Source organism: Bombus flavifrons, chromosome 6 (genome assembly GCF_040668555.2).
Source record: "Bombus flavifrons isolate JBK064 chromosome 6, iyBomFlav1_principal, whole genome shotgun sequence".
Taxonomy (NCBI): domain Eukaryota; kingdom Metazoa; phylum Arthropoda; class Insecta; order Hymenoptera; family Apidae; genus Bombus; species Bombus flavifrons.
The window spans coordinates 9,001,600-9,021,649 of NC_138447.1; the positions used below are offsets into that span (position 1 = coordinate 9,001,600).

The 20,050-nt window shown below is 38.9% G+C and overlaps 1 protein-coding gene and 1 long non-coding RNA gene across 6 annotated transcripts in view; one reads left to right on the forward strand and one right to left on the reverse strand.

Moving 5' to 3' along the window:
• Nucleotides 1-20,050, forward strand: part of LOC138181175 (uncharacterized) — a 164,189-nt gene that overhangs the window by 117,767 nt on the left and 26,372 nt on the right. The gene's annotated exons all lie outside the window — the stretch shown is intronic.
• Nucleotides 1-20,050, reverse strand: part of InR-2 (insulin-like receptor-like) — a 114,058-nt gene that overhangs the window by 67,149 nt on the left and 26,859 nt on the right. For all 4 annotated transcript variants that reach the window (XM_069115803.1, XM_069115801.1, XM_069115802.1 and 1 more), the window contains exon 2: nucleotides 11,558-12,880. In XM_069115803.1, coding sequence (XP_068971904.1) covers nucleotides 11,558-12,236 — 679 coding nt within the window. In that variant the 5' untranslated portion in view covers nucleotides 12,237-12,880. The remainder of the gene's footprint in view (nucleotides 1-11,557; nucleotides 12,881-20,050) is intronic.

The window sequence follows — 20,050 nt, forward strand, 5'->3', positions numbered from 1 at the left end:
TTTTTGGACTAATTATATTTATCTAACGTTAAACGCAAAATACGAAGCGAGTCCTGTTGGTGTACGTGATTTCTCGATTCCATTTGCATTACAAATTCTGTTTGTTTGTTAAAATGAGAGAAAAATCAAAGTACGAAATCTCGATAACAGCATCGACGGGAAACGATGGAAATAACTGAAATATAGGTTAATTGACGGATGAACTAAAATAATAATATGCTTGTCAACGCGTGTCAACGAAATCCTCTTACGGCAGACGGTAATTCTGCATTCTGATTTTATTGAAAGTTTGCCAGTTCGTTATCTCGATTCAACTGCGAAATAAAAATAGAAATTGCATGTCCTAATTACCAAAAATAATTAATAAATAACATCATAAAATTTGTGCATCTGTAAATTCTATAAATTGTACTATATTTTTGTATCTTTTAATTTTCGACAAACGCATGAACATCCGTAGTCTACCTATAAAAAAAAAAAAGTAGAAAGTTAAATATTAAAGGAAAATTTGCATTCTCCGATAAAAGTAGGTAGAGAGCCAGTGTCCTAATACTTATTTATGCAGTTAGCAATGTAAAAGATCGATTTACGAGATACGGAGACGATATTAGAGATGTAACTACCGTTTCGCACAGTGTGCTCTATTTTAACATTTTGCTACACAAGATACGTTGGTTACATTATAAACCAGTCACTAGCAGTCACTAGCAATGCTTCCATCAGCCAACTTTCCACCTATGAATACAAGACTATATGTATACGTTGAATTATGAGGCACGCGTGGCGAGAACAAATACAATTTAACGGGCGAAGGGTTGGAAGGAAGCGAAGAAAGCGAAGAAATGATCGGGTCACCGACCTGTGGTCGATTAAACGAGCCATCGAGAAAGAACGGAGGTAAAACTGTAGCGACGTGTCACGAGTCGATCGAAGGGAATAAACTCTCGTATCGAGAGGGAAAGTGCGAGCCGACGTCGCGTCGCGACGCGGCTGCTCACGAAAGGTGTCAATTAGATAACCGCCGATCGTGGCTCCATTCGCGCGTAACCAATTTCGGTCAGGATGACCTGTAAACGACAGTAATCACGCCAGCGTCTTCGACATTTTCTTTCCCGAATATCGAGCAATGTCGTATAACACGTTCCTCTGTAACGACTATCCATTTCTATAACGATAAGCTAACGAGAAAATTACAACAATGCTCGTAAAACATAACGAACGTAATAAATGTTTGGAGAAAATTGGCTTTGAATGTGCTCGGTGAAGCGTCGATACGATACACGTGATACACGTGAAATTGTGGAACTTACAAATTCGATCTTATTTTAACACGAGATCTCGAGACAAACGATTTTAATCTACTTTTTAAATGAACCTAGTAATTACTATGTGAGCATCGTAAAACGAAATGTCTGCGTTTCAACGCTCATTCGAAACGATTTCCTGCAGATATTCTAGTTTAGATGCTGCATTGTAATATATTGAAGAAGTCTGCGTCTGAAGAATTTGTTGCATATCCGAAGAAGCTGTTGCATGCCACGTCGGACACGCAGGTGGTCCAAGTAAATGGTCCAACGATATAGCCAAGTCGTAAAATTAATGGAGGAAAGTACAAATGTTTCAAGTCTTGGAACAACCATTTAAATCTCGATGACCGCCTCCGTATCTCATACGAACCTTGTGTTTTGCCACACATCAATCGTGTCCGTACGAAATACATACATTTTGTGGTAGATTTCGAAGCAATCGTCTATAGTTACACGATACGTACAATGTCATACTTTTAACATTTTGACGGCCATTGAAACGTGATTTCGCTCTGCTATCTGTTATCGGCCATCATCACGTTTACGTGACTTTTTGTTTTCATTTAATCAACGCTTACGCGTGAAACAAATGATTCCTATATTTGACAGCGTTCTATCAAAATGAAACGATTTACAAATGCACCGAATAGATCGACAATTTTTAAATCTAACAGCGATAAATAAATAAATAAATTCATACGACGCATAAGAGTACAAAATAAATTAAGATAATATGACGAAGATTCGATAACGATTTTCTCAAAAAGTGTATCATAATTATCCAATAATAGATTGAGTGAAAAGTGCCAGCGGTTGGCAACAAGATCTACGTTGAAACGTACGGTCGTCAATGTATTAACGGCAGTATCTTGTATCTCTCTATCTATTCCGTTTCTCTATATTCTACGCAACGTCTTTGCGGATTTAATCCTTTTCCCTTCGAAACAATTTTCCGAATGAAATGATCTGTTGGAAACAAGGAGGCTCTCTATCGTACGCATACGTAAATCGTATTTATAAATCCTAAATAGATACCAAGCATATTTGCTTCATATTTTAATTAAGCGGTGTAGTATAAAGTACCGTTAGGTCGTAAAACTAATATAAATTATCGTATCATAAATGGTACCGATTGATGCCTATTTCCTTATCTCTGCAGAATCTTTTAGATTAATCTGTACCGCTACGTCTTTGAAGAAATCTATATTTATAAGTAATGTTCGTATTTCCGTGAAATGGCAACTGCCGTTAATAAATTAAAAAAAAAATATATAACGTAAATTACTCGAATTCCTTATTTTCATTGTTAATTGCAGTTGACGTATGTATCAGTGTTATTTTACGTCGATCGTTCGTATTTTACGTTATATCGATCGTAAAAGATATTTATATTTAGAATAGAACGAGTTGTTCGAGCAATTTTCAACAAATTGAAGTTTCTCATTTTCTTCTAACGTATCTTCCGCGCTAATATTCGTCATATCCGAAGCAAGGGCACTGGAAAACGTAAAAATCAGTGACGTCAACAGGTGCATCTTTAGAACGTAGAAATAATCATGGAGACGATCGTGCGAGTCCCCGGGATGGTGTTCGTTACGTCGCGACGATATTTGCATAATTCCACCGTTCGAGACGAACGAGCGTCTCTTGGCTGGCCGTTTCGATTCATTTTAGCCCTACTTGAAACAAAATTGGCAGTGAAATATGGGCTGCCTCGTCACGACGATTCGTCTTTACGACTTTCCGCGTTTCGTCGCGATTTTCTGCCCCTGCCTCTCTCTCTCTCTCTCTCTCTCTCTCTCTCACTGTTTTACGCTCCTTCGTATACACGAGCCTTCTCTTCCTCTTATCTGGCTCTCGCGTGACGAATTTTGAAAGTGCATTATCAACGCGCGGGAATGGGGTCGACACCGCCGATGGGCTCACCAATTGCAGGCTACGTTACCAAGATATTATCCGGTAAAGTTATGCGGCTCTGTAAGGAAAGGTCAGTTGCTGGCGAGAAGTTAAGCACGTTCGTAGACGGTGAACGAGAAGTGCAACTTCGATCCATTTAAAAAAAAACGCGCCGTGCAATCTTATTCTGCTCGGATTCTGATTTTGTACAGCTACCGAGCTATACGTAGTACGGTAATTACTTGCTGATCTTTCTCGGTTGTTTGATCGATACAAGTAGATAGAAATAGAAATTTTAATTGGAAAATTCCTTATTAAAGCGAATAATTATGTTTTCCTAATGCTGTAGGACCTTGCAGTACCGTTACGTTGATCGACTACGAAAACGTGTAACACGGCGCGATCTTGTTCTGATCGAATCTAGATCCTATACTGGATGAAAGAAAAGTTACTTTCAGATTTCCTCAAATTTCGTACAAATAGATAGAAACGCTGATATCAATTAGAAAATTCGTTGTACGATCCTGCGAATAATTTCGATCTTCCAGCAAAACCATGAAAAATTGCATGTATTACTCTTCGTGAAAATGCAAATTCTCATCTGTCGATCGTTTCCTCGCTGAACCAAATTAATGGTCGCATTTTATGTGAGATTCGCATATGTCCTAATATGAATAAACGTGTACATATTATTTCTATAATTCTAACTTTAAATAGAAAAAAGACACGTTATGAAGCTTATTGTCTTCGTTGACGTTGATACATTTTAAGCGATGGGTAGAGACCGAGGTACATAGACAGATAAGATTCGTAAGCCTTGGGAGTAGAAATCGCGCCGAACGTATAAGCCGTGTATAATACACGGTCGAGAGGCGAACAACCACGAAATGCAAATTGCCTGAGCAATTTACATGCCAGCCCTACGATGAGTACTTCGGAGATAACATTCTGTTTAACCAACCGATACGTTCCTGTTTCTTCGTTGAACAAATTCAGTTGGCCGATGTCCGTTAGATACCAAGAAGTACACGGGAAAAAGTGTACGGAAAACAGTAGCGTTCGCAAGACAACACGAAATGAACTTCGTGAGCAACAATATAGCGACGAAGTTTCGTTTTCTTTCTGTTTCTTTTGGTTGCCTCTCTGCGAGACGATGTCGAGCGTAGCGGATAAACGCGATAGAAATGGTTGGGCGATTAATGGAAAAACGAGAAGGGAAGCGAGACCGAGGCTGACCGCGTTTAAACTGTGTTTTTCGTTCGAACGAAGCAAAAAAGAAGGCCGAGAAGGAGAAAGAATAAAGACCAAGGTTCGCAGTCAAGTTTGCAAGGTGTTTCGAGTCGGAGTTGCGGTCAAAGTTCAACCGCGACTCGGCAAGAATGTAACCATTTGGGGGCACCTGGAAGCGAGTTCGCGTGCACGGAAATTGTGTATGCATAATAGCGGACTTCTAAGAACCAAGCCATAGCACGTAGACAAATTAATGCAGATTTGCATGACTTTTTTTAAAAAGTTAAATACCTCGGAAACAACTTCACGCTGGCTTTAACCAGTTCGCGCTGATTCGAGCGAGCCGCGAGGGAGAAGTACGATCCGTAATTATCACCTGTCGTTTCTGGTGACAACTTATTGCATTCAAATCGGGATATTTTTCCTCTTTCTTAATATTCGAAATTATTACGTTTCTCGTGACTATAAAATCATCGTAAAATATATAAATATAAATAAATAAAAGAAAAGTAAAGAGGTAAAATCGAACAGGTAAATTTTTACGTAACATAAACTTGAACAATTTTATATTAAATTTACGATGTTGGAATTCGTCATCGTGTGATTCAATTTGCCAGCTTCCATTCATTTATTCGTGTTTCGCTTGCGAAATAGATAAAAACGTTTCTTTACGAGCCACGTGTAAATATGTAGATGCGTGTCGACGCATCGGAGCCGAACGACGTCGGTAACCGATGCAGCTTCCTTCTCACCTGCTTTCCTTGCTCGCTAATTCGACCAGACGGAGAGAGGAAGGAAGGCGTCGGGTTAAATATTTCCAGCCCATTTACTCCCCTGACATTCAATTCACTGTGCTGTCTGTAGCCGATGTTCCGCGTGATTCGCCCGAATTACGTCTGTGACACGGTCCTCTCGCATTCGCCAGAGGAATCCACATGAACGAAATGTTTTTTTTTTCTTCGCATATTTAAAACTTAGATCGGCTATCAGGAAGCGTATTTCAATCGTATCGGTCAACGAAATTTCCGAAAGTTTTCACGTAATCCAAACAAATCCTTTCGATCTGTCTGATTAGAAAAGCTGTAACCCGTTAACCATTTCACGGCTGATGCTGCATGTAGGAGAGACCGGGGCAAGTTGATATATTTTTCAGCTTTTGATTTCTGCAATTTTTGTTTCAATCAATAGTCCGAAAGAATCATGCTAAAATATAGCATGTAGTGCTATGTATATAGGAATCAATAAGGTCGTTTTGTCTATCTTGCAAATATTTGCGCATCGATTCAGTGACAATGAGCCTTCCTTTACCGCGACACGAGCTTTGTCAAAAATACCTTGCGATATTTCACCGTGTTTTGTTCTGTTAATGTAATTTCAGGTCCTTTTCAAAGAATCGAATTTAAAAAAGAAAAGAAAGATGTGTAGTCGCGGTATAGAAATGCCTCAAAGCAGGCGTATCAATGTACCCTATTCTGTACCAATGTAATTTATAATATACAGTTCTACATATCGTAGTTCCAGGCAAATGGAAAAGACAACACGAATATTTATAGCTATGGAGACGAAAACGATTGAATACCGACCATCAAGGTCTAACGTATGTGCATGTACAAATGTACACCTTAGCATAAGAAACACTTGATTAATGAGTTTCAGATACCCAAATATAATCGAGTTACATAACGAGCTACAACCTACCCTGGTCTACCACTTCACAAAGTATCACGTATCTACTTAGTTGATAAACATATTTATTCTTGACAAAATCGATTTCAAATCTTGCAGTCAAAGTCTAAAACAAATTCGATTCGGCAAAGATTAATGTTGAAACATGTATTGCATACGGTCAATAATTGGCACGTTCTTATCAGTGACTTATTTATTCTATTCGTTGAAGCAATCGATATTTATTACCACGCAGGAGTTTGAGATATTTATTTTAAGGTTTTAAGATATTCACGAAAAGAAAGAAACGAGAAAGACAAAATAAAATGAGAAATAATTTTATACTATTTGTTTGCTTTTAGTAGGTTTATTAGAATTTGTCCTCGTTATAATATTGTATCTTTTGTTTTTGCAAACAGCGACGTTTCATATTTATGGACCGCGAAACGATTTTACGGATTATAAAACTTCCCAATCGAAATTATTAATCTATTTAATTCATGAAATTATTTAATACATTATAATACTTTGTTTGTTCTCGTTGAATAATTGGAATTTCCCTCGAGATGTCAAAACAATGAAAGTACCAATAAAATAATCATAACCGAACCTTTCCCTCCGGTATATATTAATTTAAAATTATATAAAAGCTCAAACATGCTCGTTAAAAAAATTCAAGTTCCCTCATTAAATAAGGTAACCTAAATTTTTGAGCCATGACCATATACTAATGATACTGTGAGATAAAGTCTGCTCACTTTGCATTTTTCGTATATATGTATGGTGTTGCAGGTTTTCTCGATTAAAGTTTGGCAGAATATTCTATGGAAATAAATAAGAGAAAAGAGAAATGTTATATACACACACACCGTTTGAAACTTTATTAAAAAGTTATAATAAAATGAAATATCTGAATGGAAAAACCTGGAACATCATATATAGTATGTATATTAATACACGGAAAATAGTCAACGTCAAACATTTAAATACAAAAAGAGAAACAGAATATTACATTAATATTTAATTTTATAATATGTATCGTACCAATTATGTATGGTAGCATATTGTAAAATGTATCAGATATTTTATACATTTTAATATTTTTAGATTAATTATGAATTGTGTTTATCGCGTTAATGAAAAGAATCGCCTTCCGTCCGTGCATTACATTAACGATCGTAAAATATAATGTCATTATTGTATTATATAAAAGTGTTACAAATTGCAAAAATAAATATCTACCTTTATCCAAGAAACAATTTCGCTGAAGAAAAGATTTATCATTTTTGACGTTTCAGGTCGTATATATGCGAGCGTTATTCACTTATACATATACGAGCGTAATAAACCTGGAACGAATATTCCCTCCATTACAACATCACGCGTTGAAATGAACCGCTTTGAAGTAGAGATTTTACGAAAATGCGAACGAATCGATTCTGTATAACGATTAAGTTGCGCAAACGTATATTATTTCTGTAATATTATGAAACGGTCGATAATACAGGCCAGTATCGTTTCTCTGATAAATTAAAGATATGAATTAATGATATCAAAGATATTAATGCTGGGATGATGTAACTCTTGAGAAACAGTGCGAATTGTTTCAATAGGACGATCCCTTTTGTTGAATCTGGCCGAGGAACACGATTCTCACTTTACAAAGAGTCGAAGCAACTTTCCAACACAAAAGTAATTTATTCTGATTTAAAGTCTACCGTGAGTCTATAGAGAAAAGGGAAATTAATCTCGTCGAAAATGAAAAAGGTTTTACTTTTGTGCGATGAAATACCAAAGCACCATGACGTACAGTTAACCCACGCTCTTCGTCTCTTCATTCACATTTTTTCCACCATCGCCAATGAAGATATTCAGTCAATCGTGCGTCAGAAAATTTACTTGCAAGCCATCCTCTATCATCTCATAAAAGGGTAAATTTCAAATTCAATATGTTCTCCGCGTCAAAACTATCTCTTCGTTTGATTCTCAGACTAAACATACATTTTTCTCGCTCTTTTCGACATTGGGAAAATATCGAATGTGTAATTATCATGTGTGATTGTAATTGCTAAAATTGATACGTAGAATTTGTTACTATTGTGCAAAAGAACTGGTTAAAACTATAGTAACTTGTGACCTGGAACATGTAGGATTTCACTAATAATATTGGGCAATATGCGTATATTTTATAATACATTTCATCTTCGATAATACAAAAGGGTCCAAATATTTATGGGCAGCAAGTTAATTACACCAGCTTCTTGTCGCAAAAATGCAAAGTAGGTCGAAAATCTGTCCATTACGAAGCATTTAGTGACTTCAGTGGTGTCTACTATTAATCCCTATCTTCCGCTTGACAATTCACTCCGTCTGATGACTTATTAACCCGATTCGAAGTAACGATTGGGAAAGACCAGTTCTCGAGTCGTTGAAATACTTTGTTCGAGCAACAGGAAGAGGAGTATCGATCGACGAGGTGAAAAACGCGGAATGTGATAACCTGATATACATTCCCGTGCATGCGTATTAAGACACTTGCTAATTTTATAGGAAACGTGACAACGAATCGAAAATAATAAAGAAATGATTAATCGAGCAGAATTTTATATTCGCGCTTTATGTTTGCAATCCAACATGCATATCGTAAATATAGTAAATCGTACTAATAATCTGTCGACAGCATCACAGTTTTCTAAACTGTCTTATCAAAGAAATTGAATGTGAATTCTGAAACTGCAAGAAATCTATCGAGAATCTAAATCTGCATTGTAAAATCATCTGTAGCATTCGTGCAGCCAGATAATAAGAAATATGATAAAGACGCGACAGGTGTATATAGACAAAAGAAGAATTAATTTTTGTTATATCACATTGACAGCAGTATTATTGTAACATCGAATATATGGATGCTTTATCCGAATTGAATTCGAAAGTAACATAACAGCTAAGCTTAAATTCGTTACTTTTTTTCATTGTTAAATTTTCAAGCGGTTTAAATTTGTTTTCTTTCTTTTATTATTAACCTTAGTCGGTTAAAGTTTAAAAATCATCAAAAATACACTTGTCGTATTACTGCCGTGTGATCTTTAAATGTCATAATACTTATGAACGGTTATGTACCTACATGTATGATGGCTTGATCATCGACGACGCGGAAAAATCAACGAACCTGATATCCGAGCTGCAATTTGGTCGGCAATTAATTAATATTTGCATTCGCGCGGACGTTCGGTTGATGCGCGCACGCCGGATAGACGCGGTCAATATTTTCGAGCGGATTTACAAACAGCTGGGAGGCGAGGGTTTCTGCCTTCATAAAATACGGTCGTGCTGGCGATGCACTTGTACGACCGTACCCTCAGGTTTCACCGATGTTTCTTCGAACTTAGAAAAGCAAAGCGAAGTATCGTTGCTACTGCTTTCAATTGCTTTGATGAATGGGTATATCGAAAGCAGTTACAAACGAAAGTTGTCGAATAGTCTACGAAAAGGATGCAGATTGCTACGAGAGTTAGAAGAGTTAAAGAATTTCTGGTCTAGAAAATAGCGATCTACAACTCGGAGACGCTGAGACAAATGTGTGATTATTCCGAGCGTCGTTTGCTTTGCTATACAGTATTCCTCGGATCATTATAACTGGCTTTCGAGCTGAGAAATTACAATAATCCGGGATAAGGAAAGTTGTCTGCATGTCCTCAAGCATATTACCGTATTTATGAATATGAATATTCACCTTTATAGCTCACGGTTCCCTCGTTTAGCAGAGCTAATGAATTTTCTGTTTTCCGTTGTATAATATATTTGTGGTTATTACATTGGCGTATATAGATGGCATTTTTTCAATGAGAACGGGTTTCAACGCAATCTGATTTGGTCCGTTTCATGTTACAATTTTGCACAATCCTTTTACACCCGATGTTCCATATACATTGTGCTTTAAGAAGTTGTTATGCTAATGAACTAGACGATAAATATATTTGCGTTCGATAAAACTGATCTCATATTTCAACGCGTTATATTTTCTTTACAAAATCCCCAGTAAAAAATGTTTTCATTATCGATAACTAACAAAAAGAAATTATTAGTTTCTCTATCCTTTCTCAAACGATAGAAAGAAATCAATTTTGAAAGGGCTAATATATACTGTATAGTCTAAATAATATAAAACAGTATTTGTATCGAGTTTATATAATTAGAACAATTTCTATCTATTCGTAACGTTCTCATAAACGTATAACGTAAAACAAATATGTTTCGTTCTCTTTTTCAGTAACCAACCGCCAAATCCAACAATCGTAAACATTGAACGTAACAAAATATGGTGATAAAACGGTGGAAATACGATTAATATAAAAATACATGGCAGAAGACGTTACGATGATCCAGGGAACACTGCATCACTCTACGTATATATTTTGATTGTTTACGGAGTGATCGATCTTCGCTACGTTATCGGACTAAAATAGGGTCGTTAAAGAAGCGAGAATGGGAAAAGCACTAAGTATGCATGCAAGTTTTATCGGTGTTCTTTTAAATCCTGTTTCATACTCCGATGTTCTGTTCATCGAAACGAATTAAGCGGAATTGCCAGCGATATTTCGCGCGTCGCATCGACCAACTGTAATATCATTAAGCCAACGTTAAAACTGTGCCAAATGTAATTAATGCGCAGCATGGATTCGAAATTCGATTACCGACTGTGTTTGTTGTCCCAGTTCATTATCAGTTTTCCGGTTGCGAAGCATTCCAGAGGGAGCAATCCGGAAAAAAACACCGATCGAAAGAGAGAGAAATCGTTCGTTAACATACACGTTTTCACTTCCTTGAAACTCATTTGAGAATTTTATACGATAGTAGCTATTCTCGAGAGATACACCGGTTCAGGAAAGTATTTGAACAGTTAGCACAGGACACTTTTACGTCGATATGGCATGTTATACGAAACATTTTGAAATTTTATTAACACTGTAATCAGACTGTCACGATTGTACTGATCGAATTTAAAACCAATCGAAAAATGTACCGTACGGAATATAAAAACATACAAATGTACGAATCACGTATAATTGTAAACGCGCACAAATTACAAGATATTTATCGCGCACATATACCGAGTAAACGAAATTAGCGTACGGTATGAATTTCAGAATATTCTGTATAACACATAATATGTTCATAAAAGTCGCCTACAAGAATTCGAGAACTTTCGTCAGCCTGTTCATTCGTTTTTCCTTAATTAACGTAAAATGATTCTGAGCTTTCCTTTTAATTCGATCGAATAATGAAATTGAATATTTTATAACCATTGTCTGATATGTTCGCACACGAGGGTCGAAAAAATGAGTTTCAGATGTTACAGGCAACGCATTAACCGAGCGTACTCCTCTTGCCATGTGCCGTCTCAAATGTCATCTCCCGAGCGACGAACGGTAGATACAGACGTAACTGATCGAACTCACCTCCCTCTTCTTTGGAGGAACCTCTTGACATTCCCTTTTGCAGGTTCGCGGAAGTGGAGGGCACGAGTACCAATAGGAACAAAATCGTCCAGGCTAACGCATGCTTCTGCCTGGTCCAGCGAAACGATCTCTCCGGCCTCAAACTCCACCGTACGACGCTAGAGACGTAGCTGGTCGAGGAAGCGTCAGACACCAACCTGTCGCGCTGTGATATCTTAGAGGAAATCATGCTGTGATTTACGTCACGATTCACCACTTGTCGTTGCCCGCGTCTTGTTATTCGATCGAAACGTCCTTCCGTGCTTTTCTCGTCTAGCGTGGAATAATCGCAGCTTCGTCCACGAAGACGCTCGCAGAGATCGCAAACGTTGCTTTGATTTTGGCGATTCGGCAAGAAGAGAGAAAGTGGCGGTCCGTCGTGTTCTGGTGTGGCACTGCTTGACCAACAGTGACAATGACGGAGGACACTGTTCGCATCTTCGCTAGTGTCGGTCAGACGGCAGGTGGTTTCGCAGATCCAGGTCGTGGTGGAAGAACAATCGTTGACAGGGTTAGCGTTGGTCGAGAGACGGGAGGAGGTCGTGGCGGCAACCTTCGCGAGAGTCACGGCGATCGTCGACTCCTCGGACGCCGCTACGCTACCACCGAGCCTGCGCGTGCACCACGTTAACGGCTCCATGTTTGGATTTCTCGCAGATGATGGGCAAAAAATTTTCTGGATAATCGTCACTTCGAAGACGGACCTTCGAAGAACAGGATTCGATATTCTTCTCTGCTGTCTTTCGCCTACACTGACTCAAACGGCTCTCTCTCTCTCGCTATCTTGTCGTTCATCTTCCTCGAACTCGATCCAATCTTCTGGTTCTTCTTGAAGATTTCTCGATGAACGTGTTTCTTTTCTTTTTTTCTTACTCGAAGAAGAATCGAAGATGCGGTGGATGAAGATTCGAGGAAGATCGACGAGACTCAGGACCAATTGGAGATTCCTGCGATCGATGGTAGAAGAGACATCTCTCCTCGCGCTGTTGTACAGTTGTTCGGGCTCAATCCTGTATCGAGGATGAGCCGAATATCAGTCCCTTCCTATGAAGAAATAACATCGATGACTAGGTGGGTTGAATGGCGCCATCGATTTCGACTTCGATCCAAGTTGACTTTAATGAATCAAACCACAGGACTTTGCCACTCGTCTCACAGTACACAGTCGATTTTCTCTCTCCTTTACGAGAACACTTTCAACCTTCGCTGCTTAACACTTTCGCCGACATATGCGAATCGTCTTCGCGTCCTGTTTCTTCGCCGATATTCCCATCAATTAATATCCTGCAATCAGAGAATTATAACGTATGAATTATACGACTGGTTACAGGTATCGATTAAATATCGTCTTTTGTGCACGCATTTTATCATATACGTTTGAATTCTCCCGATTTCCTCATAGAAGGCTCGATTGAATAAACAGCCGCTGGGCGATGATATTTAACCGGAACCCGATGTACTTGGCGGACAAGGTAAATACATATCAGGAAATAAATGTTCGCATGAATTTTATGTAGGAAAACGTCAATATTTAACCCGGAGGGCGGACGCGATTTAATCGGCCACCGTCTGGCTAACGCATGCCCTTCACTGCGCTCGTCCACCACGATGAAGAACTATTTACGAGCCAATTTTTCTCCGACCTCGCTACATTCACAGTATATGTATATGTAATCTGGTGTAATTACGGTTTTTTGTAACGTGTTCATCGATCGACTCGAAAATCAACGTGGATTAAATTCGATGTTTTTCAAACCAGAGTAGCTGCGAATGAAAAGGTTATTGTTTTATTCGGCTATATTACGCAGAAAGTTATCGATCCTCAAAATTCTAAAAAACTAATTAAATCTAGTATGGATTCCATGTCATTATCGCGTATTATTATTATTATTATTCACGAGTATAGCCCGATAATACATTTTACATTACGTTCATTGCTAGACACGGATATTTCTTATACGAATAGAATTAAAAAAAATGAAACGAGAGATGCAGGATTAGCTGTGTTATTCGCTTGCGTAACGCAAATTTGAAGCTTACGCTTAAAAGAAATTGAAGAATCGAAACAAAAGTCCAGAATATCGACATAAAAGTTGGATAACTTCGGATAATTCTATCCATGGGATGTCACTCACCACGTTAGTTAGATAGTTTTTAAAGGTAACGTACCAGATAGAAGCCTTTTTCTTATGTGTCTAATGTGTCAATATTGTGTTCTTTATTTTGCAAGAAATTGTCAATTCATAGAACAACTACTACGCAATAAAATGATTGAAACTACCAAGGTATAGTTTCATTTTAGGTTTGTAATTATCTCGCAGAAAACTTCCAAATCACTTGGTTATGGTTAAGCAAAATGAACTCTCCAATAAATAATAAATTGAAAATATGAAATAATAAATCAACATTACGGATATTTTTACGGATCTACCAATGTCAAATGTAAACTTATATCAAACGCAAAGCTTAAAACTTTACAAGAAACGAAGCACCCCGTTCCCAGCAGATCGTTTAAATTTTTATGATAAATTAAACAGTGACAATAGACTTATCGAAGACAAAGAGGGCTTCAACGTAAAATGTCTCGACTTTGACGCGGATGATTCTGAAGCTGTAATTGCCGAATAATACCTACTGTCAGAAACTACAGAAATTTTAGATAATATTAATTATAGTACTCGTTATTGGATAAGCCATTGAAAAACACTGTAAGAAAACGAAAAGAAATGAAATATACCTGATAGAAATAAAGCTACTCTTCCTTAAGAATAAAAATCTTCAAACTAAATTTATTCGATTTCGCATGATTAAGGTTTTTACGTAACATGGTCCAATTAAAAGTCGCTTGACTCTAACGAGAGATATTTTATTTCGACGGAGGTTAAAAGGACACACCTCGCTAATAGTTTCTTCTTAATTTTCTTCGAATTTTTGCATAGAGTATTGTGCCAGAGCAATTCATAAAGAGACAATCGAGGAATTGTTTGCTTCAGATAAGAAAATGTAGTTTCTTCGAATGTAGGTAATTCAAGTTTCTCGTATCATACGTGATATGCGGTATTATTGTACGGACAATGAGCATTTGATCGACAGTAAAGTTACAAGATTCTTTTCCATCCGGGAAAAATGTCATCTTTTAAAACGTTTCTTACATTTTTCTCGAAACCATGTCTTTTGGCATGGTCGTAACGAAATCCCCGAAACTATTGGGCTGGCAACTAAATATCCCATGTCACGCTCGACGTAATATGTATTCTGTCATTCAGCATAACGTATTGTACAATTTAGATGAATAAGAGTACTTTCATATTTCAATTATTTGTGGAAATGTTTGACGTGGGAAATTGAACGTTTCAGATTTTAGCTTGGAAAAGCGTAAATGAAACGTGAAGGGTGCACGACGCGAAGCGAAGCTATTTCCACGACATAATTACGATCACTTTAGGAAACGACGGAGAAACGTTGTTCTTGGGTCCGTTCAACGTCGTGCTAGATTTTCTCGAGTCAACGTCTATCTTTTTAATCCGTTTCGTAAATAATTTCCACTGGTAGAACTTTAAGGGAGATGGATAGGGTAAAATTGAAAAATCCATCTCGTTGCTCTTGTTACAAAAGGCTTCCGCTATGAGACACGAAAAACGCGGATGCGTCAGGCGAGAAGATCGACGGATCCCGGAGGCTATAAATCCAATTAAAATTGGAAAGTTGTGCGGCTGTTGTAACTGCGGCAGCTCGCGGCCGATTTGAGGGCGCACAAAGCTCGTCCGCTCGGCGTGTGTCGGCGAGCAATATTCGCGAGGACGCGTAGGATAGAGCATCATCGTCCAGGAATGTTTGTTTGCGAAATTCGCCGCTGTGGAGCAGCCAAACGGTGCTTTTCATTACGCGAAGCCCTATACACAGGACCCTTTTCGTTGGACCGCCGCCCACAGCGTCGCTCTCAACGATGTCCAGGGTTTACGTTGCCCTAGCTGCCCTTTCACTTCGTCACGCCTCTTTCCACACTCTATCTATGCAACTAGTATCAGTCTTTTTTATTACTATGTTATTTTATTTACAGAGATTTACTTGTGCTGTTTTAAAGATCAATGGTAGCTTTTTATTTACCAGATCTTATATTTCTTCCGTTATTGATTAAACTTTTACCTTCTATTTCCGTTGTTTTATGTCTATTACGAAGAAGTTTAATAAATACAATTGCGAACGCACAATTTGTTTCGTAAATTAAGAACCTATAGATCCAGAACCTTTGTATAGAATTCTGTACGGATTTGCCATACTAATTGCAAGAATATTAGTGGATCGTAAAAGCACATTGGTAAGAGTGATTTAATTCGAATCGAATTAGGGTTGGTATTTGTCGGTTTACTCAAATTAATGGAAAAATTGGAGCTGCCTTCTTGTTACAACGGTCCCTTCGATCAGTAGACGTGACCATATGAGATTGAAGTAAATCTAATTCATTACTGTCAATCGGACACATATTCTCGCCAGCTCGACACAGTACTTTTACTTTTACGACTGTTTCTAGCTTGAAATTCAACCGTCTGATTGGTCGGTACGAGGATCGTTAGTTTAGAAGCGGGACGCACGCTCGCTCAAAGTAGAATACTTAACGAGTTGGCTACTGAGCTAGCCACGTACTCTGTTCTAAGAATAGAGGAACATACTTCAATGAACACGTCATCCATCGTCATTCATCGCTACGAATTCAGGCCATCGAGTTTTGATAAAACTCATTCCCCGTTCGAACCGGCCGTTTCGCGAGGCTTCTCCCTCTGGTGCTCCGTGCATCTTGAGTCGTCGCGAAAGCAACTAAAAGCAGCAACCGGCGAGACGTTTCTTCGTCCGACGCGTATGATATCTCGATGTCCACGCGCGCAGATACCCTCTCGTTCTACGCTTTATAACTGGAGAGGGACGATCTAATATTAGTTCCAGCGACCCGTGAAATCGTCACTCTGTTTTCACGATGTCGACCCTCTTGCAACTATAACGAAGAACGACTCTTTGACTTGTATTCGTTCGACTCGAGAAAGAGACCCGTAAATTAATAATCGAACCGGGTTCGTCTACCTCCTGATTCCAGATTCGTTTTGCTCGATCGAACGAAAGGACAACACGGTTTGTCGATGACAAGAACGATAAACCTTTGTTTTGCTCTTCTGTACGGTGGAACGGTCCGCGCGAGAGTTCTATGGCTAGTTTCACACAGGAATATGTGTACCACGATAAGCATTCAGTGTTTCTAGTCACGTTCTAAAAGTTCGTATGGATTCTATGAAGTGTCAGTCGTGAATTAGAGATAAACATGGAATTAGAGCGATGCGGGTATATCTCTCGTTTCAGTTTAAAGTTTGCACAACATTTGATTCGAATTATGGGAAAAGAGATAAAGAATTAACGGTAGAGGAACGTTATTGTACTTTAACTAAACTGAGGATATATAAATATATATATATATATGTATGTATGTGTGTAAATTCATATTTTTACGCGTCTAATTAGAAAAAGGGGAACCTAAATAGAAAATTGTTTAACCTATTAAATATTATATGTTATGTGCATTTTGTATATTTTTACATCTTTGTATTTCCCACAAATTCATAAAAATCTGTCAGTCTAATTATAACATGTAATATATAATAAAAAAAAAAAATCAAACTATTTCAAGATGAAATTGCAGCAGATGTACGAATGCTTGTGGGCGGTAACGTATGTAGGTACATCTCTGTGTAGAACTAGCCTATCCGTAGAAACAGCACAGCTCATCCGCGAGCACCGCCGACTAACACGGTATTTTCTACTTTCCCGCGGACACGGAGCGTGGCTTGGAATGTTCATTCAACAGTCGCGATTCTCACGATCTCGAATAATTGTTTACAGTCGATCATACGGAACGGACGATGGCAATGTCCTCTATCCGTAAATTAGATTGACGTGAAGTAAAAAACGACCGCAGCATGCATCCATCCAGCGAACAATATCATCGTTTACGAGAGTAGGAATCGCGTGAAATCAACGATGGTACGTAATCTCGCGTGTTTCTTGTCTGACTTCTTCGATGAAGACGTCATCGCGTGGCGCCAACCGTATAAATGACCGACGAACAAATCATCGGCCAGCAAATACTCTTGACAGATACCTAATCGTAATTTATGACAAAGGGGTAAGAAATTCACACGGTAAGTAGCTTGAACAAATAAGACGACTGCATTATGGACGCGTGCTTGCAAAACACCGTTCTGGTTACCATGACACTCGGGTTAAGTAACGTGATTCGATTGAAGGTATATTTTTCTTGCTAACGAGCGATAATTGATTTATTGCGTATGAAGGGGTCAGCCGGGCCGTATACGCGGTAGCACGCGCCCTGGTACCGAGCGATCCGCTCCATTAAATCTCCGCTGCCCCGTCCTCTCCGCTCCCAATACGCTTCTTACCACTTCGTTCAACCAGACGACGACGACGAAGATGACGACGACGACGATGACCGATAACGATCGTTGCCACCCATCGGATTGTCAATCGTTAACATCTCGTTCGTCTGGAAAGCTTCCACTTAAAATCGATTCGATCGATTGAACGTCGGTCGACCCTGGTGTCGAAATTTTCGTTTCGCGATCGGACAATCGATGGTATCGTAAGGCTGAGAATGTAACGCCGTCACCATCGTTTCTGTCAGAACGTTAACATTTCGTCGCAAGTTTATTCTCCCAGTATCGTCTCGACTTCCCGTACACTTCGTCTTTACGGGATTTTTATGGGATGCGTATTTCTTCCAGCGGCAACAAAATTATACAGAGTGTCTATAATCTTGAAGACGAGCGTGTGTTATCTGGTCGAACGATCATTTATTCCGAAAGGTTGCGTAGAAGACAGCGAAAGGGGTGAGGGAATGCGGATTTCGATGGTACCTGAGAAAACCGCATCGGGTGGAAAAGTTGCCAATTAATCACAGGTTATAGACTACTGGAAAAATCGATTGGCATTTAAAGCATCTACCTATCCGGTTCTCTGCCTCTCTTTCTGTGTGCGTGAACACCAAAACAAGCTAAAGAAGTAGCACTAACAAGAGTTTAAAAAGGCAGGGAAACTAGATCGCGTGACTATTCTCAGGACAAAGTAAATTTTAAAACGCGGAGGAACAGTTCGGGTAAACTGTAGGGAAAAAGAAGCGATTATGCTCCTTCTCTGTGTACCACGGAGAATAGGTAAGAGACTTTTCAGGGCATTGAAAAAAGTCGGAATGAAGTTTGTTCCGGCGTCGAAACGCATTGCAACGTAAAAAAAAAGGGGAGTGAGAAGAAAAACTAGCGAGATACCTGTCTTTTACAAGCACTTCCGTGCGGCGTAGAGACCTAGAAAACAACTGGATTGTACATGCTTTAAACACGTTCTACGTTGTTCTCTATTATCGATCGTTCTACAACACCCGAGCGCGTGGGAAAAAGCAGAGGGCTTCGGTCCTTCGGGAAACGAACCGACGCAACGAAGAGCTGGAACAAACTCGCACGACTCGTATATCTGTAAAAGGGGTCGCCGACCAAGATGTATGCATAATCGCGAAACTCGTCATAATGTAGAAACGCTTGTCCCACGGAGCAGCCTGCGGGGATGCTTTTTAATCACGCTTTTATTCGGTTGTCAAAGGAAAATACCTGGGTGGTGAAACGCCCTATTTAACATTGTAATGCAATATTATTGAGAAACATAAATAAATTGACTTACATGTCGTTTCATGGAGGAAAAATATATTGTAATAATAAATACTCGATAGAAATCCACCGAAAAAATGAGAAAAATGACAGTGTTATAAATACGTACTTCAAATTCGTCGAAGTTTATGAGATTTTTAGGAAAACCGGAGCTTGCTCACAAATATAATTTCTCATAGGAAATCCCGCCTTTCGATCGAGAAAAATACAATAACGGATGACCACTCTTCGCAGCGTATTCCATCCGAAATGCTTCTAGCCTTCCTCTTGTAGGCTGACAGACGAGATAGCGCGACGGGAGTTAAAATATCCACGCGGGATGCAAATAAAGCCGACGTAGTCCGTCACATGTCGATTCGTCGCTTCGACACGTGCGCATACCGCTATTTATCCGTATCCATGATACGTATCGCGCTAATCGAAGAATATATTTCACTGGGAACGATGAAACGTTCTCGGGATTCGAGATCGCTGTAATGGTTAAACATCAAACTCGAACGTTAACCGGTAAGTGGATTAATTCAACATGCCCAGAAAAGTTTCCACGACTGTTGTTATATCTCTTTTTTCGCAGGGATTATTGGAACGATCGTAGCGTGGTCCATTAACGATGGAGATCTTTCTTGATCAAATACGACGGGGATGGTGCGACACAAACAGACAAGTCAGTCACTAGGAGTACATCGTGAAACGCGAATCGTTCTATTTACTCTACAGTTAAAGTTACTTGTTATTA